Below are 17,263 nucleotides of genomic sequence, written 5' to 3' on the forward strand. Positions count from 1 at the left end.
TGGGAGTGCCTATTGGGGGAGCAGGGCTTCAGCGGGTGGGGAGCACAGGGGCCCCGGGAGGAGGTCACTGCTCTGATCCTGCCTTCGGTGCGAGTGCGACTGAGTGTGCATCAGTGGTTGTGTGCACGTGTGTAAATGGGTGAGAGTGAGCATGGAAGTGTTACAGTGTGTATATGCAGAGGTGTGTGTATGTGAGTCTGTGTAAACAGGTGTGGGTAAAGGAACACGTGGGCGAGCATGAGTGTGAGTGGGTACAGAGCGTGTGTGTTTAAGTGCATGAACGCAGGGGCATGTGTGTGCGAGTGAGGCTCCCGTGCGGCTTAGGGTGAGAGCCTGGGCAGCGCGGCCTTCGGAGGAGGCAGGCGGTTCGGTTTACGGTAGATCCAGGGCCGCCTCCCCACTCCCCGTCCGCACAGCGCCCCCCGCCCACTTCTCAAGCACAAGTCAAAGCAGAATAAGGTCAGGACTCCCTCGGAGTCCGGGAGTGGCTGAGGCTGACCATCAGGTTCGGTCCAGCTGGGCCACCAGGTCCTCCCTCCCCGACCAAGGCGCTTTCGACCCCCAGCCGCAGGTGTCCCCGCCGCCCTCCCGGAGGAGGTGACTCGGGCCGGGCGGGCCGCGCGCATTCCTGAGCCTTGAGTCAGCGCGGCCGCCCCCTCCGGCCGGGCCCGCCCCCGGCGCGCACGCCCCTCGCTCCATGGCATTCCCGGGCGGGCGGGCGGGGACTCGGCGCGGGTGCCCTCGGGCCGGCGGCGGCAGCCCCTCCCCGAAGCACTCAGGACCCCCGAGGCCCCGGTGCCGGCGGCGGCGGTGAGTGAGCGCGCGGGGCGGGGGGGGGGCGCGGGGCGCGGGCCGGGTGGGTTCCGGGGCTGCGTCCGCCGCGCGCGGGGCCCGTCCCCACCCCTCCACGGCCGAAGCCGCTCGGAGCGGCCGGAGTCCGGCTGCGTCCCGGCTTCGGGCGACTCTCCGCCCGAGGCGGCCGGACTTTCCTTCCCGGAGTTTCCCGAGCCGTCCGAGGAGGCGGCCCAGCCCCGGATTCCTAACCCGGCGCACCGCAAAAATAGCCCGTGGCCGGATTAGCGCGTCCCGGCGGCCTGACCCGGCCGGACATCTCGGCTCCATCCCCCGCCCGACAGCTGAGGGTCCCGGGAGCGGGAGGGCTCGGAGTCCGGGGGTGTCCCCAGGCGCCTCTGAGCTGTACCCTCCCCCCCTTACGCTTTCCTTCCAGGCCACCACCAGTGGGTGGTGTCTCCAAGTCGAAACTCCAGCTCAGAGGGTGGGACTTCTCCGGATCATCCCTGTCCCAGCCGTGTTCCCTGGGGATGGAAATAATTTCAGCAATAATAGCAGTAGCTGTGGAGCTGGTGGGGGAGGCGGTGCGAGGAGGGAGTGACCCCACCTTCCGCTTCACGACCCAATCTTCCCGGCTCTAAACACTGGAAGCTGCTGGGCACTTTCCCTACCCTGTGCTCAGTGGCCAAGAGGAGCAGGCCAGGGCTGAGCCTGTGGCCACTACACGGTGCCTCAAAGCAGGCCTGCTCTTGGCTGGGGAGATTGGTGGACCCCAGGTGCTCAGGGCACTGGGGGAGGGCCTGGCTGTCTGCCCTGCTGGGGGCATGTCTGTGGGGCTGGGTGGGGAATGGGCAGGGGAGCCAGATGGTCCTGAGCAGAGTTCCTTCTTCTGTGTGTGCAGTTTGGGGTGGTGTGTCTGTGTGTCCGTCTGGGTGGGCGAGGTCTGGGTCTGGAGGCCCTAGCCCTGTGCTGGGAAAGGCCCCCCCACCCCCACCTGGGGACTTCCTGGCAGAGAAGATTCAAGGATGAAACTGGCTTTTCAGGTTTGGCCCAGCCAGATGCTGGGTTCTCCCCACCCCTGTGGAGCCAGCCCCAGCCCCCTTAGCCCCCACCCAGAGGTTGGGAGGAAGCTGGGCTACCCAGCAGATGGCAGGGGCCCAAGGGGTCCCTGAGGTTGAGCCCCCTGCAACCAGGGGTTATTCTGGGCAAGCTGGGTCCTTTTCCTTGAGAAAAGCAGGGGCTACTAGCAGGGGCTACTAGTGGGGCATAAGAGTTGAGTGGCCCTGGATGGAATGTGCCAGGCCCCAGGCTGCTTCCCAAACCCTCCAAGCAACCTCCGCCCATTGCACAGCCAGCTGACTGAGAGCCCCAGAGCTGCAGCACTGCAGTGACAGCATCCCCTGTCCAGCGTTAGTGGGCGTTAGTGGGCCGGCCGGCAAACCACTGCCCTTGGGAGCTCGAATTCTAGGGGAGCCCTTGGTTCAGAGGGAGTCACCCAGGCCTCGCCTGCCTTCCTGGGCCCACCATCAGGGCCTCTGGACTCAAGCGGCTGCTCAGGGCACCTCCTGCAGCTCCTCTCCCCAGATGTGAGGGGCTCCCCCACCCCGCACCTCCCCAGCTCCAGTCCCTCCATGTCATCGGTGTCTGTGACAGGATCGACTTTCAGCCCAAGGATCAGATTCCTTAGCTTCTGCCTGTTTTCTGGGTTAGGTGTGTTTGAGGGTGACTCCTTCCTCCCTGAACTGAGATGCTCTGGGTGGAGGTGGGGTGGAGTGGTGGCCCAGAGGGGCCTGTTAGCCCTCCCCAGCCTGAGGAGCCCAGATGGTCTGCCCCTCCCCTGGGGGGCTGTGGCCACCTCCCCAGCTCCTGGGCAGACATGGCCCCAGGCTTTGAACCCCCCTGGAGGCTTGGTGAACACAGGTGGTGACTGGCTTCTCTGAGCCTCAGTTTCCTGAACTGTAAGATGGACACAGAGGACCCCTGCAGGGGTTGTGACAGGTCAGTGGGGCTAGCCAGAGTCAGGTTTGAGGCAGGTGTGCCAGGCTTCTGCTGACTGAAGCCATTTCTGCCCCGATAATCGACTTCAGGGGCTTGGTGTCCCCTCCCGCGGCCTTGCAGATACTATCCAGCAGCTGATGTGTCCTGAGAAGGGTTGCTAAGGCAGAGGGTATGTGGGCACTGGGAGCTCGTGTGGGGGTGGGGGGTTGGTCAGGGGCACTTCTGGGGCCTCTAACACCAGTTAGAGGTGTCCAGGCCTGTTGATGGGATGTGGGTCTTTCCACTGTGCAGCTTGAGGCAGGCTTGCACCTAACTCCCGAGGTCCAGCTAGATCCCAGATTGTCCCACCCAGAAGCTGCTATAGCTGAGCCCCTGCCCTACCCCACTGCTGGCTGTGTGGCACGGACGGGTCCTCTGACCTTTCTGAGCCTGGGGCACCCCGACCCCAGGGTGCGTCCACCCTGCCAGACCCAGCCGGGTCATAGGCTTTAATTCTGGTGGCCAGTGACCCTCTGGGTCGTAGTCTGCCGAGGCTTTGGGCAGCGCCCAGTCCACAGGGCCAGTGCCCCCTTTCCTGCACCACCCTCCCAGGGCAGTTACCTTCAGGGCCTCCTGTGCAGAGAGCCTCCTGTGGTTCTGTTGTTGGATCCCTGCCTTCCTATCATCTGGGGTGACAGCTGGTGATGGGCGCCTTGGGGGGCAGGGATCCGATGTGTCCTCCTGGGGACAGCACGGGGCATCCAGCAAGCCACTGGCCAAGTGTCAGGTCTGCCCTGCTCCCTTCTGAACCTCATACCTTCCACAGAAAAGTGGAGGGGTCTCTGGGAGGGGTGAGGGCCTGGCCAGGATCATTCCCGACAAGATGCTGGTTACTGATGATGAGGTCAAGAGGCACAGAGCAACCAGCTCACTTTCGCTTTGCCACATAGTAGCACGTAGTGGTGGACTGAATTCTAGGCTGCCAGACAGCTGGTGATCCCCCCTCCCAAGGGAGACCTGGGGCTGGGCATCAGACTAGGGGTCAGACAGGACACTGAGGGTCAGAGGTCAGGGCTCACGTGGGGAGGTCAGAGGAGCTGGCGCATCCTGGGACCATGCTCAGGTGAGCTGGGCACACGTCTGGACAGGTGTCCTGGGGTGAGCCCAATTGCTCCAGCTGACATGGGTGGCCGGCGGTCCCCTGGGCAGGGTAGGCCCCAGGCTTGGTGGGTCTGGTCCTGGGGCCGGGCCGCTTGCTTGACCTCCAGCTGCCCCTGGTCCGTGTTGTCCCTCAAGTGTGCGGGGCAGGCCTAAGTGCAGAAATAGAGGGTCCAGCTTAACCCCGGCCACAGCCTGTCCAGGCCTGGGTGGGCCAGAACTTCTCCCCAGTCTCCTCCTGCCTCTTGGCCACACCTTCCCAAACAGGGCCTCCCCAAAGGGTGTTGCTTGGGTCCTCCCACGCCTTGTGCTCTGGTTGAATGCGCGCTCCCGGGCCCTCCTTGGGGAGCTCCCCACAGCCGGCAGGCATCACCAGCCTGCTCGTTTGTTTGTTTGTTTCTTTTTAGTTGAAGTATAGATGACTTACAATATTATATTCGTTTTAGGTCCAGCCTATTTTTCTTTTGATTCAGCTGCCGCTTCTCGAGCACCTACTGTGTGCCCAGCGCTGCTGTGGCCCCTGATTTTCAGAGGGGAAAATTCAGGCTCTCTCAGGGTTGCAGGTGGTAGAGGGGAGCTGGGTCAGTGCACAGTGTCTCAGGCCAGGCTCCCCGACACCGGCCTGCCTGCACTGGCTCCTGCTTCTGGACCCCCCTGGACCCCTGCCCAGGGTCCCCCGTCATCCCCAGAGCAGGCATGGCTGCTTCTCAGGGCTGCCCCACAGCCCTCCACCCTGCTGGCTGCAGCGGCTCCCCCTCCCCTCGCTCCCGTTTAAAGCAGCCCTGGTGGTCCCGGTACCCTGCGGGCCCTCCCTCTGCATCCCCTCCAGCCTCACCCCACACTCCTGAGCTGCTCAGAGCTCCGTCCTCACAGCTTTTGCTTCGTCAGCCTCCCCACTGCGCTTCTAGTTGCCTGTTTGGGTGTCTCCTGGTGGGTCTGGGCCCTGGGTGGGCAGCCACGAATGTCCCCAGAGTGACTCAGACGGCAGGCAGGCCCTCCCTGGGCTGTGGTCTCTCCCTGCACTGAGGGGCAGCAGAGCAGAGATGCTGTTGGGATTCCCCCTCAGGGACCGTCTAGGAACAAGAGCCCACTGTGCGCCTGGGGGAGACCCAGACACTGAGCCACTGTCTCCTCTGGGCGGGCGCTGTGCCCCTTCCCGGCCCAGACTCTTTGTCCGGTCTGGACCCGACCCTCCCCCACACCCTCAGGGTCCACTGTGGAGCCACCCCCGACCCTGCTTGTGAATCCCACCCACTTGATGCCCAGATTGCCACAGGGGCGCTGGGGGATTGAGCACACTGGGGCGGGTCAGGCCGGGAACCCATAGCACTGAGGGCGGGGAGCTGTGTGGGTTATGGGGCACCCTCCAGCCTCTGCCCCAAACACAGGAGCGATCTGGTGGGGTGAGGGCCACCGGGAGGTCTGTGTGTCCAGGCAGGGAGCCGGTGCCTCCCTCGTGAGGTGAGCGGCTCCTGTGTCTGGTGGGCCCAGGCCAGCGGGGGGCGGGGGCGGGGCATCTGGCCCCTGTGTGTGCTCACCACCCCGTTCCTGCCTCCTTGCTTGTGCTGTTTAAGTTTCCACCCGGTCATGCGGTAGCTCCTCCTCCCAGACCCAAGTGAAGGGGCATCTTTGGGAATTTGCCGTCACCCCACTTCATGGGGACTGGCCCCTGCTAGCTCGTGCTCTGAAATGACCAGTGATCATTCAGCAGTGGCTCTGGAGCAGGCCTGTCCTGGGCACTGTGGACCCGGCATGACAGGACCGGACCGCACACACGTGGGTGTGCTCCCGACCGTGCCAGGGGAATCCAGGGCCTGTCAGGGAGGGGCCGCCTGACTGAGACCGGGGGTCCTTGAACACATGGGCAGAATGCGTGTACTGAGAGAGCCAGGTGTGAGGAGAGGCTGTGGGAGCCCAGGAGGGTCGCAGGTGTGTGTGTGGTGCTGAGCCAGTCAGCTGGCAACGGTTCCTGGCACTCCTGAGTGGAGAACCAGCTTCTGTCACCTAGAGGTGCTGGGTGTGCGTGGGGAGGCTCCTGTAGGGGCTCGTCCCTGGCACCCAGCCTGCCGGCTACCAGCAGTGATCCCAGGTCCACACTTGGCCTCTCTAGACCTCACAATAGCTTCACCAGGAGTGTATGAAACTCTGTGAGGCACGGGGTGGTCGGGTGGCAGGGGCAGACTTAAGGTACCATAGCCCCCCCCGTCTGGAATGCTAAGGGGGTCCCCACCCTGTCTCGCCCCTTCCCAACAAGGCCCCACGGGCACAGCACCATCTGAGGGGTCCGATCGCCCTGATCTCCACCTGGCAGGCCTGGCCCGCCGTGGCTCAGAGGGTGCACCCAGGGTGCTGTCCCAGCCCTGCAGGTTCTGGACGCGCCTCTCAGCACCTTCTGCCTTCTCAAGACGCCTGACACTGTCTGAGGTTCCACCAATAGTGCTTGAGACCCGGAGCTGTCCTGCCCAGTCATTTCCTTACCAGCAGGGAGAGCTTACCGTCACCTTGGTCTGTGAAGGGAGGGCTGGCGGATGACAAGGAAGACGCCGCCCTCCCAGGATGCTGACCTGTGGCCTGGTCAGTCACAGCCGTGCAGGGCTGGGCTGGGCTGTGGTGCGAGTTAGATGCCGAGTGCTGGTCTCCTGGTTCAGGTCCCAGAGGGACCCAGTTCTCAGTCAGGATGCCCTCATGTCAGACACTGCCTTCATCCCCTCCAGGGACCCTCCATCTGACCGCAGCTTGTGGGGCTCAGTGTAGGCGGGGCCAGGAAGGGATTCCCAGGAATGTGGGAACAAATGCTGCCCTCAGCCCTTTTCCTGAGACCAGAGCAGGTGAGGGCAGGGGAGAGAGGCTTGGCCCTGGGAGCTAGGTTGATGGAAAGGCTCCTGGGTGCATAGTCAGCTCAGGGAAGAGGCCGGAACGTGAGGGATGGGCCAAGAGTCAGAAGGCATCCCCGAAGTACTGCTCCTCCCAGGCCTGTTCCTGGTTGGGGTAGGGCCAGTGGGAACCGTGATTAGTGTTCAGGCTCAGCCCCATTTGGTACAGGGCCAGTAGGCACTGCCAGCTGCATCCTGACCTGGTCTCCAGTCAATATAGGGCCAGTAGGACCTGTGTGCTGGGTCCCGGGCTGGTCCCCGATTGTCATAGGGCCAATAGAAGCTGTGGGTGTTGTCCTGGGCCTATCCCTGGGTGGCAGAGGGCCACTAGGAGCTGGGAGCAGCATCCTGGGCTCTCCGTGTTTTGTGAGCAGCACAGCAGTGTTCTGTGCCATCCCGCGTCTGTGTCGCGGGGCCGGGGGTGGGTGGGTGGGGATGAGCAACATCCCTGGCCGTTCCCAGGTCCATAGAGAGCTGGGGGGTGGCTCTGAGCAGGGTTCTGGACCCCTGGACCTTCCCTGATCTGTAAAGGACCAGTAGCAACTGTGTCCTTAGTTGTGCTGCCTGAATATGTGGCCTCGGGCAAGACAAGCCTCTCTTTCTAGGCCTCAGTTGCCCTATTTGTAAAGTATTTTCTCTGTATCTCTCCAGGCAGTTGAGGGGGAGGCTCCAAAGTAGACGCTGTTTCTAGTGACCTCAGTGGATGGGTGACAGACCCCGCAGGTCAGAATCTTCAGGGTCTGAAGCTCTTTGAGAGGCTGAGGAATTTTGGAGTCTCCATCACGCCCCTGCTATCCTTGCCCCCGTTGTGCTAGGAACCCTTCTAGTCTTGGATATCCCGTTTCCAGGCCCTGTGATCCTTCTCTGGGGCTGGGGAAGCAGATACGCCCTGAAACTGCCATTTCGTAAAGGGAGAATTAAGTGCCAAGGAGCCATGCTTATGTGGCCACTGCCTCACGGTCATATGGCCAGGCTGGGGTGGCCCAAGTCAAGCCCTGGCCTCTCTGCTCTGGGTCCTGGGCCCTTCCCCTGTGCCCAGGTAATGTGGGACAGGGGTCTCAGATGCTTAAGGTGGCACAGAGCAAGGCGTCTCCAAGCACTGTGGGGCTTTGCTGCTGTTTCTGGGCCTGTGGCGCCCCCTGGTGGTCACAGCGGCCTTTTCACCAGGTGTTTTCCAGGAGGTCCCTTGGCTATAGGAGCCCTTGGCCCCTGGGAAGCCAGGTGGTCCCTCCTCTGAGAGATGGAGGGACCACGCACCCTGTCGTGGGCATAGTGAGCCCTCTGTCTCTGGAGCAGCTGTCATGGTGGTTAAGAAACTGAGGTCTGTGTCCAATAGGCTTGAGATTTGCCCCGTGTACAGACCGGGCCAGCCCCTCAGCTTGCCTCTGCCCTCGTGCTTATTCATACCTCTGCACTGGCCATTCCCTGTGTGGGGAACAGCCTGCCACCTAACCTTGCTCACTAGATCAACTCGAAAGCCTTTGCTCAGACGTCACTGCACAGAGAGGCATCACTCCTCTGACAACTGTAATGCGCTGTTTTTTGCTTTATTTTTTAATTAACTTAAAAAATTTTTATTTACTTTTGGCTGCGTTGGGTCTTCATTGCTGCACGCGGGCTGTCTCTGGTTGCAGCGAGCGGGGGCTACTCTTCGTTGTGCGCGGGCCTCTCATTGCGGTGGCTTCTCTCATTGCAGAGCATGGGCTATAGGTGTGCGGGCTTCCGTTGTTGTGGCACGCAGGCTCAGTAGTTGTGGCGCACGGGCTTAGTTGCTCCACGGCATGTGGGATCTTCCTGGACCAGGGATCGAACCCATGTCCCCTGCATTGGCAGGCGGATTCTTAACCACTGCGCCACCAGGGAAGTCCTAATGTGCTGTTTTATCCCTGTCACACGTTGTAGCCTTTAGCACAGTGTATCTACGTGTAAGCTTATTGTTTGTCTGGACTCTAAGCTTGAGGAGTGAAGGGATTTTGTCTTTCGGTTTCCCTGCTTCTCCACCAACATGTCCCAAGCACCTAGGAGTGGCTCACAGTAGCTCCTTAGCTATTCATCACATGAATGCACGTCGTCTGAGGACCTAGTGTGTGCCTAGCCGTGTCTTTCGGGACAACAGAGGCAGGAATCAAATGCGTGGGTGCTGAGCCCGTGCTGGGACTCTGGCAGTGGAGCCGTGCCCACGCCTGTTGGGCTATCACTGCTTCTCCCTCCTCCTGGGTCTGGGCCCCATGAACCCTCAGAGATCTGCCAGTGCTGTTTTTAGGCTGCGCCATGCAGCTTGCAGCATCTTAGTTCCCCGACCAGGGATTGAACCTGAGCCCCCGGCAGTGAAAGTGTGGAGTCCTAACCACTGGGCTGCCAGGGAAGTGCCTGTCAGCGCTGTTACTGAAGAACACACCACGCCCCCTAGGCCCCCCTAGCTCTGCCTGGAACCATGGGTGAGGCCCGTAGGGACAGCACCAGCAGCCTGCAGCGCAAGAAGCCGCCGTGGCTGAAGCTGGATATCCCGGCCATGGTGCCCCCGGCAGCAGAGGAGTCCAGCTTCCTGCAGGTAGGCCCTGGCCAGTGGGGGCTGCAGGTCCAGCCCATCCAGCCGCCTCATTGGGTCCCTGTTGCCCAGCCCCTGAGACGCCAGGCGTTCCTGCGGAGTGTGAGCATGCCGGTCGAGCCCACCCGCGTCCCCTCACCCCACCAGGAGCCCCGGCGGCCGGGGCTGCAGCGCCAGATGTCCATCACACAGACCATCCGCAGGTACTTCGCTGCCCCGGCTGCTCCGCGGCGGGTTGGGGGCTGGACCGGTGGGACAGAAGCAGGCATACAGCGTCCCCTTCGGGCACTGGGGCTGGAAGTGGGGCAAGGGCTTTCTTCTCCATCCCGTCCCCTCATCACCCTGTCCTCCTCCTGCTCTGGGGACTGACTGCTGTCACCTACTGCCTTTCTCTGCTCCTCCCCAGCACTTGCTCTCTCCTCTCTCTCTCCCCCCCCCCCCCCCACCCAATGCTGTGGTTCCCCCTGAACAGCCGACAGGTGCGCTTTGGGCGTGTCCACACTCTGCCCCTGTTGGGCGCCCCTGCTGCCCGCAGGGCCCTCACACAGCGCTCGTCTCTCTCTCGGTCCCTGCTCAGGTACCTTGGGCAGGGCATGAGTGTGTTGGCGTCAGCTGGTGTGTGCATGGCTTGTGACCTCTCGGGAGCTGCCAGCGTGGTTGGTGTTCCCCGGGGGCTCCTGACGGCAGGTGCTGGCAGTGTTTTTGCTTGCATGTCCAAGGACTGTGGGCAGCCTGCCTGGGTGTGTGGCGCCCCCTGCCTGACTTCTGTGGTGTCCAAGGTCAAGCTGCTGCCCAGGGCCACGCTTTCTCTGGCTGAGCTAAGGGCTGAACTCTGACCTCTGTCTCCAGATTCAGTGTCTCCCCACAAATGCCCGTCTCAGGGATGGAGTGAGGGCCTGTGTGAAATACTCACCTGTTTCATCAAGGCCTGCCATCTCTGGTGCTGGTGGCAGTTTGGAGCTGGCTAATTGTTTAGAGAGTGGCCAGGGCCGAAACCCACTTATCCTCTTAATCAGACCCAGCCCACTTGGACCCCAGACCCTGGAGTGTCCGGAGGCCTGGGGCGGGCATGCTGCCCAGGTGGAGTGCCTCTGAGGCCCCTGCTGGGGAGAGGGGACAGCTGGCCTCCCCTTGCTGAGTCCCTCCCCTGGCAGGGGCACTGCTGACTGGTTTGGAGTGAGCAAGGACAGTGACAGCACCCAGAAGTGGCAGCGCAAGAGCATCCGTCACTGCAGCCAGCGCTACGGGAAGCTGAAGCCCCAGGTCATCCGGGAGCTAGACCTGCCCAGCCAGGACAACGTGTCACTGACCAGCACTGAGACGCCCCCTCCTCTGTACGTGGGGCCATGCCAGCTGGGCATGCAGAAGGTATGCCCTCCCGCTGCTGCGTCCCACAGTTCCCTCACTCTGCTGCCCTGAGCAGGGGCTGGGGCCACAGCCAGCCTAAGCACAGAGGTTGCTTGGAGCTCACGGTCTGGGCGGGTGGTTGGATGGTCCCCTAAAGGCACCTAAGATACTCTCTGGGAAGGGGGGCTTGGGGGAGAGGACAGGGTCCTGGGATTGTACCACAGGCCAGCCTCTGGGTGGGAGAGCATCCCAGGATGAACAGCAGCATAAAGGAAATACAGGCGGAGAACGGGACCCCTCTGGTGCAGTGGGGTGGGGTGGTACCCACTCAGCTGTCCAGGGAGCCTCTGGGGAGTGGGACGAGCAGCAGCTGTGTTCTCCACGGCAGGGTCTGGGGTGGGGAAGGAGCCCCCTTGGCGATGACCCAGCCCCCGACTCCTGCATCTCCTCCCCTCCTCCAGATCATAGACCCCCTGGCCCGGGGCCGGGCCTTCCGCTTGGCGGATGATGCCGCCGACGGCCTGAGTGCCCCGCACACGCCGGTCACGCCGGGTGCCGCCTCCCTCTGCTCCTTCTCCAGCTCCCGTTCGGGTTTCAACTGGCTCCCGCGGCGGCGCAAGCGCGAGTCGGTGGCCAAGATGAGCTTCCGGGCAGCCGCTGCGCTGGTGAAGGTGGGCGCAGGGGCCGGGGTGGGGGCGGGGGCTGAGCCAGTACCACGCTGCGTCCTCACCCCCTCGCTGGCAGGGCCGCTCGGTTAGGGATGGCACACTGCGCCGGGTCCAGCGCCGAAGCTTCACTCCTGCCAGCTTCCTGGAGGAGGACACGGCTGACTTCCCCGACGAGCTGGACACATCCTTCTTTGCCCGGGTAAGAGCCTGGCACCATCACCCATGACCCCTGTGCCTATGCTTCCCACACTGACCATGCGTGTTTGCTCAGGAAGGTGTCCTCCACGAGGAGCTGTCCACATACCCAGATGAGGTGTTCGAGTCCCCATCGGAGGCAGCGCTTAAGGACTGGGAGAGAGCCCCAGAGCAGGCGGACCTCACGGGTGGGGCCCTGGACCGCAGCGAGCTGGAGCGCAGCCACCTGATGTTGTGAGTGCCTCCTGGCGGGCTCCGAGGGGGCCGGGGGGCAGGTCCTGCGGCTCTCAGGAGCAGCTGGCCCCAAAGGCACGACCCTAGAGGGCCCCGGGAGGGGGTCATCTTGTGGACTGGGAGACCAGCTTGGCAACTGTGTTTGGGGGACCCAGGGGTGGGCACCATTCGAGTCTGGGCTGCCCACACCTGGAAGAGGATCTCAGTCCCAGAGCCCACAGGCTGGAGAGAATCTCGGGGGAAGGAGGAGGTGACGTAGTTAACACTCGCAGATTAGCCAGGGACCCTCAGGTAGGTCCGAACCCACCTCCCTGCCATGCCAGGAGCGGCTGGGGATCACGCTTTTACTGGTAAGGTGTGGGCTGACATCAGCCTGTCACACAGTGTCTTCACCGCTAGTTGGGAGCAAGACAGACACGGAGTGTCGCCTGTGTCCCGCCGGGGATGGACTGCGGCAGGTGGGAGGTCTGGGGCTGGGAGTGACGGCACCCCTTCCCCCAGGCCCCTGGAACGTGGCTGGCGCAAGCAGAAGGAGGGCGGTGCAGCGGCCCCGCAGCCCAAGGTGCGGCTGCGGCAGGAGGTGGTGAGCGCCGCGGGCCAGCGGCGGGGCCAGCGCATCGCGATGCCGGTGCGCAAGTTCTTCGCCAGGGAGAAGCGGCCGTATGGGCTGGGCATGGTGGGCCGGCTAACCAACCGCACTTACCGCAAGCGAATCGACAGCTATGTCAAACGCCAGATTGAGGACATGGACGACCACAGGTAGGCGTGGAGGGGATGCGGCTTCGGGAAGGCAAGGCTCCAGGTGGGCGTGGGGGCTCCGGGTTGGGGATGCCGCCTCTGCTGACGCTTTGCCCCGCAGGCCCTTCTTCACCTACTGGCTCACCTTCGTGCACTCGCTCGTCACCATTCTAGCCGTGTGCATCTATGGCGTGGCGCCTGTAGGCTTCTCACAGCACGAGACCGTAGACTCGGTGAGCCTGGGCTCCCTCCCACCCATTCTGGGAGGAGAGGGCTCGGCTGAGCTCCGTCTGATCTTTCTCCCCAACCTCCCAGGTGCTGCGCAACCGAGGGGTCTATGAGAATGTCAAGTACGTTCAGCAGGAGAACTTCTGGATCGGGCCCAGCTCGGTGAGGGCGGGTCCTGGCGGGGGCGGGTCCTGGTGAGGGCGGGTCCTGGCGGGGGCGGGGCCCCTGGGCTGCCCGAGGGCCCGGCCGCAGCTGCACATCCTCTTCCCCGCAGGAGGCTCTCATTCACCTGGGTGCCAAGTTCTCGCCCTGCATGCGCCAGGATCCGCAGGTGCATAGTTTCATCCACGCTGCGCGCGAGCGTGAGAAGCACTCGGCCTGCTGTGTGCGCAACGACCGGTCTGGCTGCGTGCAGACCTCGGAAGAGGAGTGCTCGGTGAGTGCCCGCCCGCAGCTCAGCTCGCACCCTTGTCTGCACCTTGTGTTTGGGGTTATCTTGGGACTTCAGATAGAGCCAGTTGGTTATCCTAAACCCCTAGTTCTCAGCACATTATGCCGCCCGTCTGTGCCAGGCCCCTTGCATCACATTCTTTCCTTTTTATCCCGCACCTCCTCCATCTCATGCTGCTCATCCTGTAGACCCTGTGTCCTTAATTTTTTTTTTTTTTTTTTTTTTTGTATGACCGCGCTGCAAGGCTTGCGGATCCTAGTTCCCCGACCAGGGATCGAACCCAGGCCCGGCATTGAAAGCGCCAAGTCCTAACCACTGGACCGCCAGGGAATTATGCATGTGACCTTAATTTGGGTGTGCTCTTCCCACACGTGTCCATCTTGTTTTTATGCACGTGTCTTAAGTTTCTATAAATGGTATTGCCTTTTCCCACTAAATTAAAAAAATATTTTTTTTGAATACTTATTTATTTGGCTGCATTGGGTCTTATTTGCGGCAGGCGGGATCTTTGTTGCGGCGAGTGGGCTTCTCTCTAGTTGTGGCATGTGGGTTTTTTCTTTTCTCCAGTTGTGGTGTGCGGTCTCCAGAGTGCATGGGCTCTGTAGTTTGTGGCACGCGGGCTCTCTCATTGAGGAGCACGAGCTCAGTAGTTGTGGCGCGAGGGCTCAGTTGCCCTGCGGCATGTGGGATCCCAGTTCCCCGACCAGGGATCGAACCCGTATCCCCTGCATTGGAAGGCAGATTCATTACCACTGGACCACCAGGGAAGTCCCTGAATTTTAAAAACTTTATCCACGTTTTTATCATCTTATTTGGAGGTGCCGTAGTTTATACCAGTTCTCTGATTTTGGACACTGGTGGTTTCTATTTTTAAGCTAATAGGAACTATGCTGTTGAATTCCTTATAACCATCTCCCAACATGCGAGCAGTTTCCAGAGTGTAAGTTCAGAGCGGTGGGGGTATAGAGCCAGAGGGAGGAGCTCAGAATCAGTGCTTCTGATTCCTGCCATCTGGGAACTGTACCGGGATGTGGGCTCTGACCAGGGCTGAGCCCGTGTCCTCCCACAGTCCACGCTGGCAGTGTGGGTGAAGTGGCCCTTCCATCCCAGCGCCCCAGACCTTGCTGGCCACACGAGGCAGTTTGGCTCTGTCTGCCACCAGGACCCCAGGTCAGTCCTGCTGGCCCCTCCCTTACCTTCCTTTGTCCACGTCTCCCTTGGGCGTGCGGGTGGAGAGAGGTATAATAGCTCTCCTTGTTGTCCAGTCGGGCAGGAGGGGGCTAAGCCAAGGGCACAAAGCAAGGACTGACCACATCCTGGGCTCGTGCAGGGTGTGTGATGAGCCTTCCTCCGAGGACCCCCATGAGTGGCCAGATGACATCACCAAGTGGCCGGTGAGCCAGGGTGGAGGGGTTGTTTGGGAGTCACCCTTATCGTGTTGGGGAGGAATCCACACCTCATCCATCAGTGATGCCACAGAGGTCCCCATTGGGGGACCACCCTGTGCTTCCAGATGCCATGGCTGTTAGCCAGCCTGTCCATCCACCACAGCCTACCTCTCTGAGCAGAACCACGTGGAGCCTTGGGAGGTCAAATGACATATTCCAGTTTGACAGATGGTCAAACTGAGGCTTAGGGTGTAGTACCTGCTTGAAGTCAAGGGAAGCCTATTTCCCACCCTAGGAGCCTGTCCATCTTTGCCCCAAACAAGCATAGTGTGGGGCCCAAGGTTAGGGGAGACCCTGACCCAACTCACCCCCGTTTGTGACACAGATCTGCACCAAAAACAGCGCCGGGAACCACACCAACCACCCGCACATGGACTGTGTCATCACGGGCCGGCCCTGCTGCATTGGCACCAAGGGCAGGTAGGGCTGCTGCCTGTGTGGGCATGTGCGGCTGGTCCTGGGCACAAAGTGTTGCCCTGGTGCTGTGCCCTCCTCCCCTCCCCAGTCCCCAAATAACTCAAGATACTAAGGGGTGTGGGGTGAGGAAGGGGCTGGACCTATCCAGGGCCAACAGAGGTGGGCAAGTGGGGCCGAAACCTGGGCCTGGAAGGCCTCCCAACCGTGGCCTGACCTTCCAGGTGTGAGATCACCTCCCGGGAGTACTGTGACTTCATGAGGGGCTACTTCCACGAGGAGGCCACACTCTGCTCTCAGGTAGGCCTCCGGGGTGAGGGTCCCTCCCCGTCCCCGCAGCCACGGCGGGTGCTGACAGGCCTGTCTGCACAGGTGCACTGCATGGACGACGTGTGTGGGCTCTTGCCCTTCCTCAACCCCGAGGTGCCCGACCAGTTCTACCGCCTGTGGCTGTCCCTGTTCTTGCACGCTGGGCAAGTGACACCATGTGGGCTGAGCCGGGTTGGGTTGGGTGGAGTGGGTGGTCCCAGGGACCCCAGGAGTAGCTGGTGAGCCTTCCCCGCTGAATGCCCCCCTTCCCCACAGGATCCTGCACTGCCTGGTGTCTGTCTGCTTCCAGATGACTGTCCTGCGGGACCTGGAAAAGCTGGCAGGCTGGCACCGCATAGCCATCATCTACCTGCTGAGTGGCGTCACTGGTAACCTGGCCAGTGCCATTTTCCTGCCATACCGGGCAGAGGTAAGGCTGCCCCCAGGGTGGGGCCCTCCTCCGTGCACCTGCTGCCCAGCAGGAACTGGTTCCACCAGAGTCGGGCTCCTACAGTGCCCCCGCCTGGGAGCAGCTCCACTTGGCTCCTGTCCCGATACACTCCGGGCGGAGGGAGGTGGGACGGGGCGACCTGCTCAGGCCCACCAGCTCACAGGCACCCGCACGCCCCCAGGTGGGCCCTGCCGGCTCGCAGTTCGGCATCCTGGCCTGCCTCTTCGTGGAGCTCTTCCAGAGCTGGCAGGTCCTGGCGCGGCCCTGGCGCGCCTTCTTCAAGCTGCTGGCCGTGGTGCTCTTCCTGTTCACCTTCGGGCTGCTGCCCTGGATCGACAACTTCGCCCACATCTCGGGCTTCGTCAGCGGCCTCTTCCTCTCCTTTGCCTTCTTGCCCTACATCAGCTTTGGCAAGTTTGACCTGTACCGCAAGCGCTGCCAGATCATCATCTTCCAGGTGGTCTTCCTGGGCCTCCTGGCTGGCCTGGTGGTCCTCTTCTACTTCTACCCCGTGCGCTGTGAGTGGTGCGAGTTCCTCACCTGCATCCCCTTCACTGACAAGTTCTGTGAGAAGTACGAGCTGGACGCTCAGCTCCACTGAGCTGGTGGGGTGCTGGGGCCGTGTGCCCTGTGCGCCGGGGCCAGGCCTGAGGCTCGGGACTCCGCCTGCGAGCCCTGCTCCCCTTGCACAGACCCCCTGTGCCGTGTTCACTGCTGTTGAACCCCTCGTACTTCCGGGCATTTATCACAGTAGTTGCCGAGATTACCTTCTAACTAGCCTCTCGACGACCACCTCACGTGGCCAATAAATGGACCGGGAGCGTTTTAGCTGCCACTAACTTGACCAGAGCTGCTTTCTCCTTTCTGGGTTCTGGCTGGGGCTGTGGAGGGAGGTCCTTCAGTGCCCAGGCCTCCCACTCACAAGTCCCCAGAACAGGGTACTCAGTGTCACATACACCTCCCAGGGAAGTCCTCAGCCAAGTGCACACACCCTGTCCCCGTTCTATAGAAGGACTGGTAGGCGACAAAGGGACAAGGACCTATGAATGCACAGTCACACTCCCCTACCCACACTTGAGAGGCACCCCACCCCAGCCCTCCCTGCCCAGCTGGCAGCTCCAATTCCAGCCCCGGGCCACCACCCTTTCCAGGAGCTGGTGAAGGCACTGCTGTAGCCCTTAGGCTGAAGCTGGAGGCCCTGTCCATGGCTGGGCTCAGACACAGGCCTTTGTTTCCCCACAAGCAGAAGCAGAGAGCCAGCCGCTCAGCTTTCACCTCCTCCTCGCTGCAGAGATTACAGGGACGGGTGTGTATGGCTTGGGGAATGGGGTGGCCAAGGGCTCGGGTGCAGCATTCAGACCATGTGATGTGCCTGCACGTTCTCTGCCCTCACCGCCTCACTGTGAGGGGCAGTGCCAGTCCCGCCTGCCCC

General features: G+C 62.0%; 1 protein-coding gene across 6 annotated transcripts; it reads left to right on the forward strand.

Moving 5' to 3' along the window:
- Positions 1–693: 693 nt before the first annotated feature.
- Positions 694–16,675, forward strand: RHBDF1 (rhomboid 5 homolog 1). 6 transcript variants are annotated; one of them, XM_060120562.1, is made up of 18 exons: positions 694–810; positions 1,229–1,276; positions 9,211–9,551; positions 10,503–10,716; positions 11,157–11,366; positions 11,440–11,562; positions 11,635–11,792; positions 12,294–12,551; positions 12,652–12,763; positions 12,846–12,920; positions 13,033–13,194; positions 14,279–14,379; positions 14,540–14,603; positions 14,983–15,077; positions 15,296–15,371; positions 15,444–15,544; positions 15,657–15,810; positions 16,013–16,675. In XM_060120562.1, exons 3-18 carry the CDS (start codon positions 9,235–9,237, stop codon positions 16,430–16,432), a joined length of 2,640 nt encoding a protein of 879 aa, XP_059976545.1. In that variant the 5' UTR covers positions 694–810; positions 1,229–1,276; positions 9,211–9,234; the 3' UTR covers positions 16,433–16,675. The 6 variants fall into 6 exon arrangements, with proteins under 6 accessions (XP_059976545.1, XP_059976546.1, XP_059976544.1 ...); XM_060120563.1 differs by lacking the exon at positions 1,229–1,276 and having other exon boundaries at positions 9,211–9,351; positions 9,421–9,551; XM_060120561.1 differs by lacking the exon at positions 1,229–1,276 and having other exon boundaries at positions 9,105–9,551.
- Positions 16,676–17,263: the final 588 nt, after the last annotated feature.

Source organism: Mesoplodon densirostris, chromosome 16, assembly GCF_025265405.1.
Source record: "Mesoplodon densirostris isolate mMesDen1 chromosome 16, mMesDen1 primary haplotype, whole genome shotgun sequence".
Taxonomy (NCBI): domain Eukaryota; kingdom Metazoa; phylum Chordata; class Mammalia; order Artiodactyla; family Ziphiidae; genus Mesoplodon; species Mesoplodon densirostris.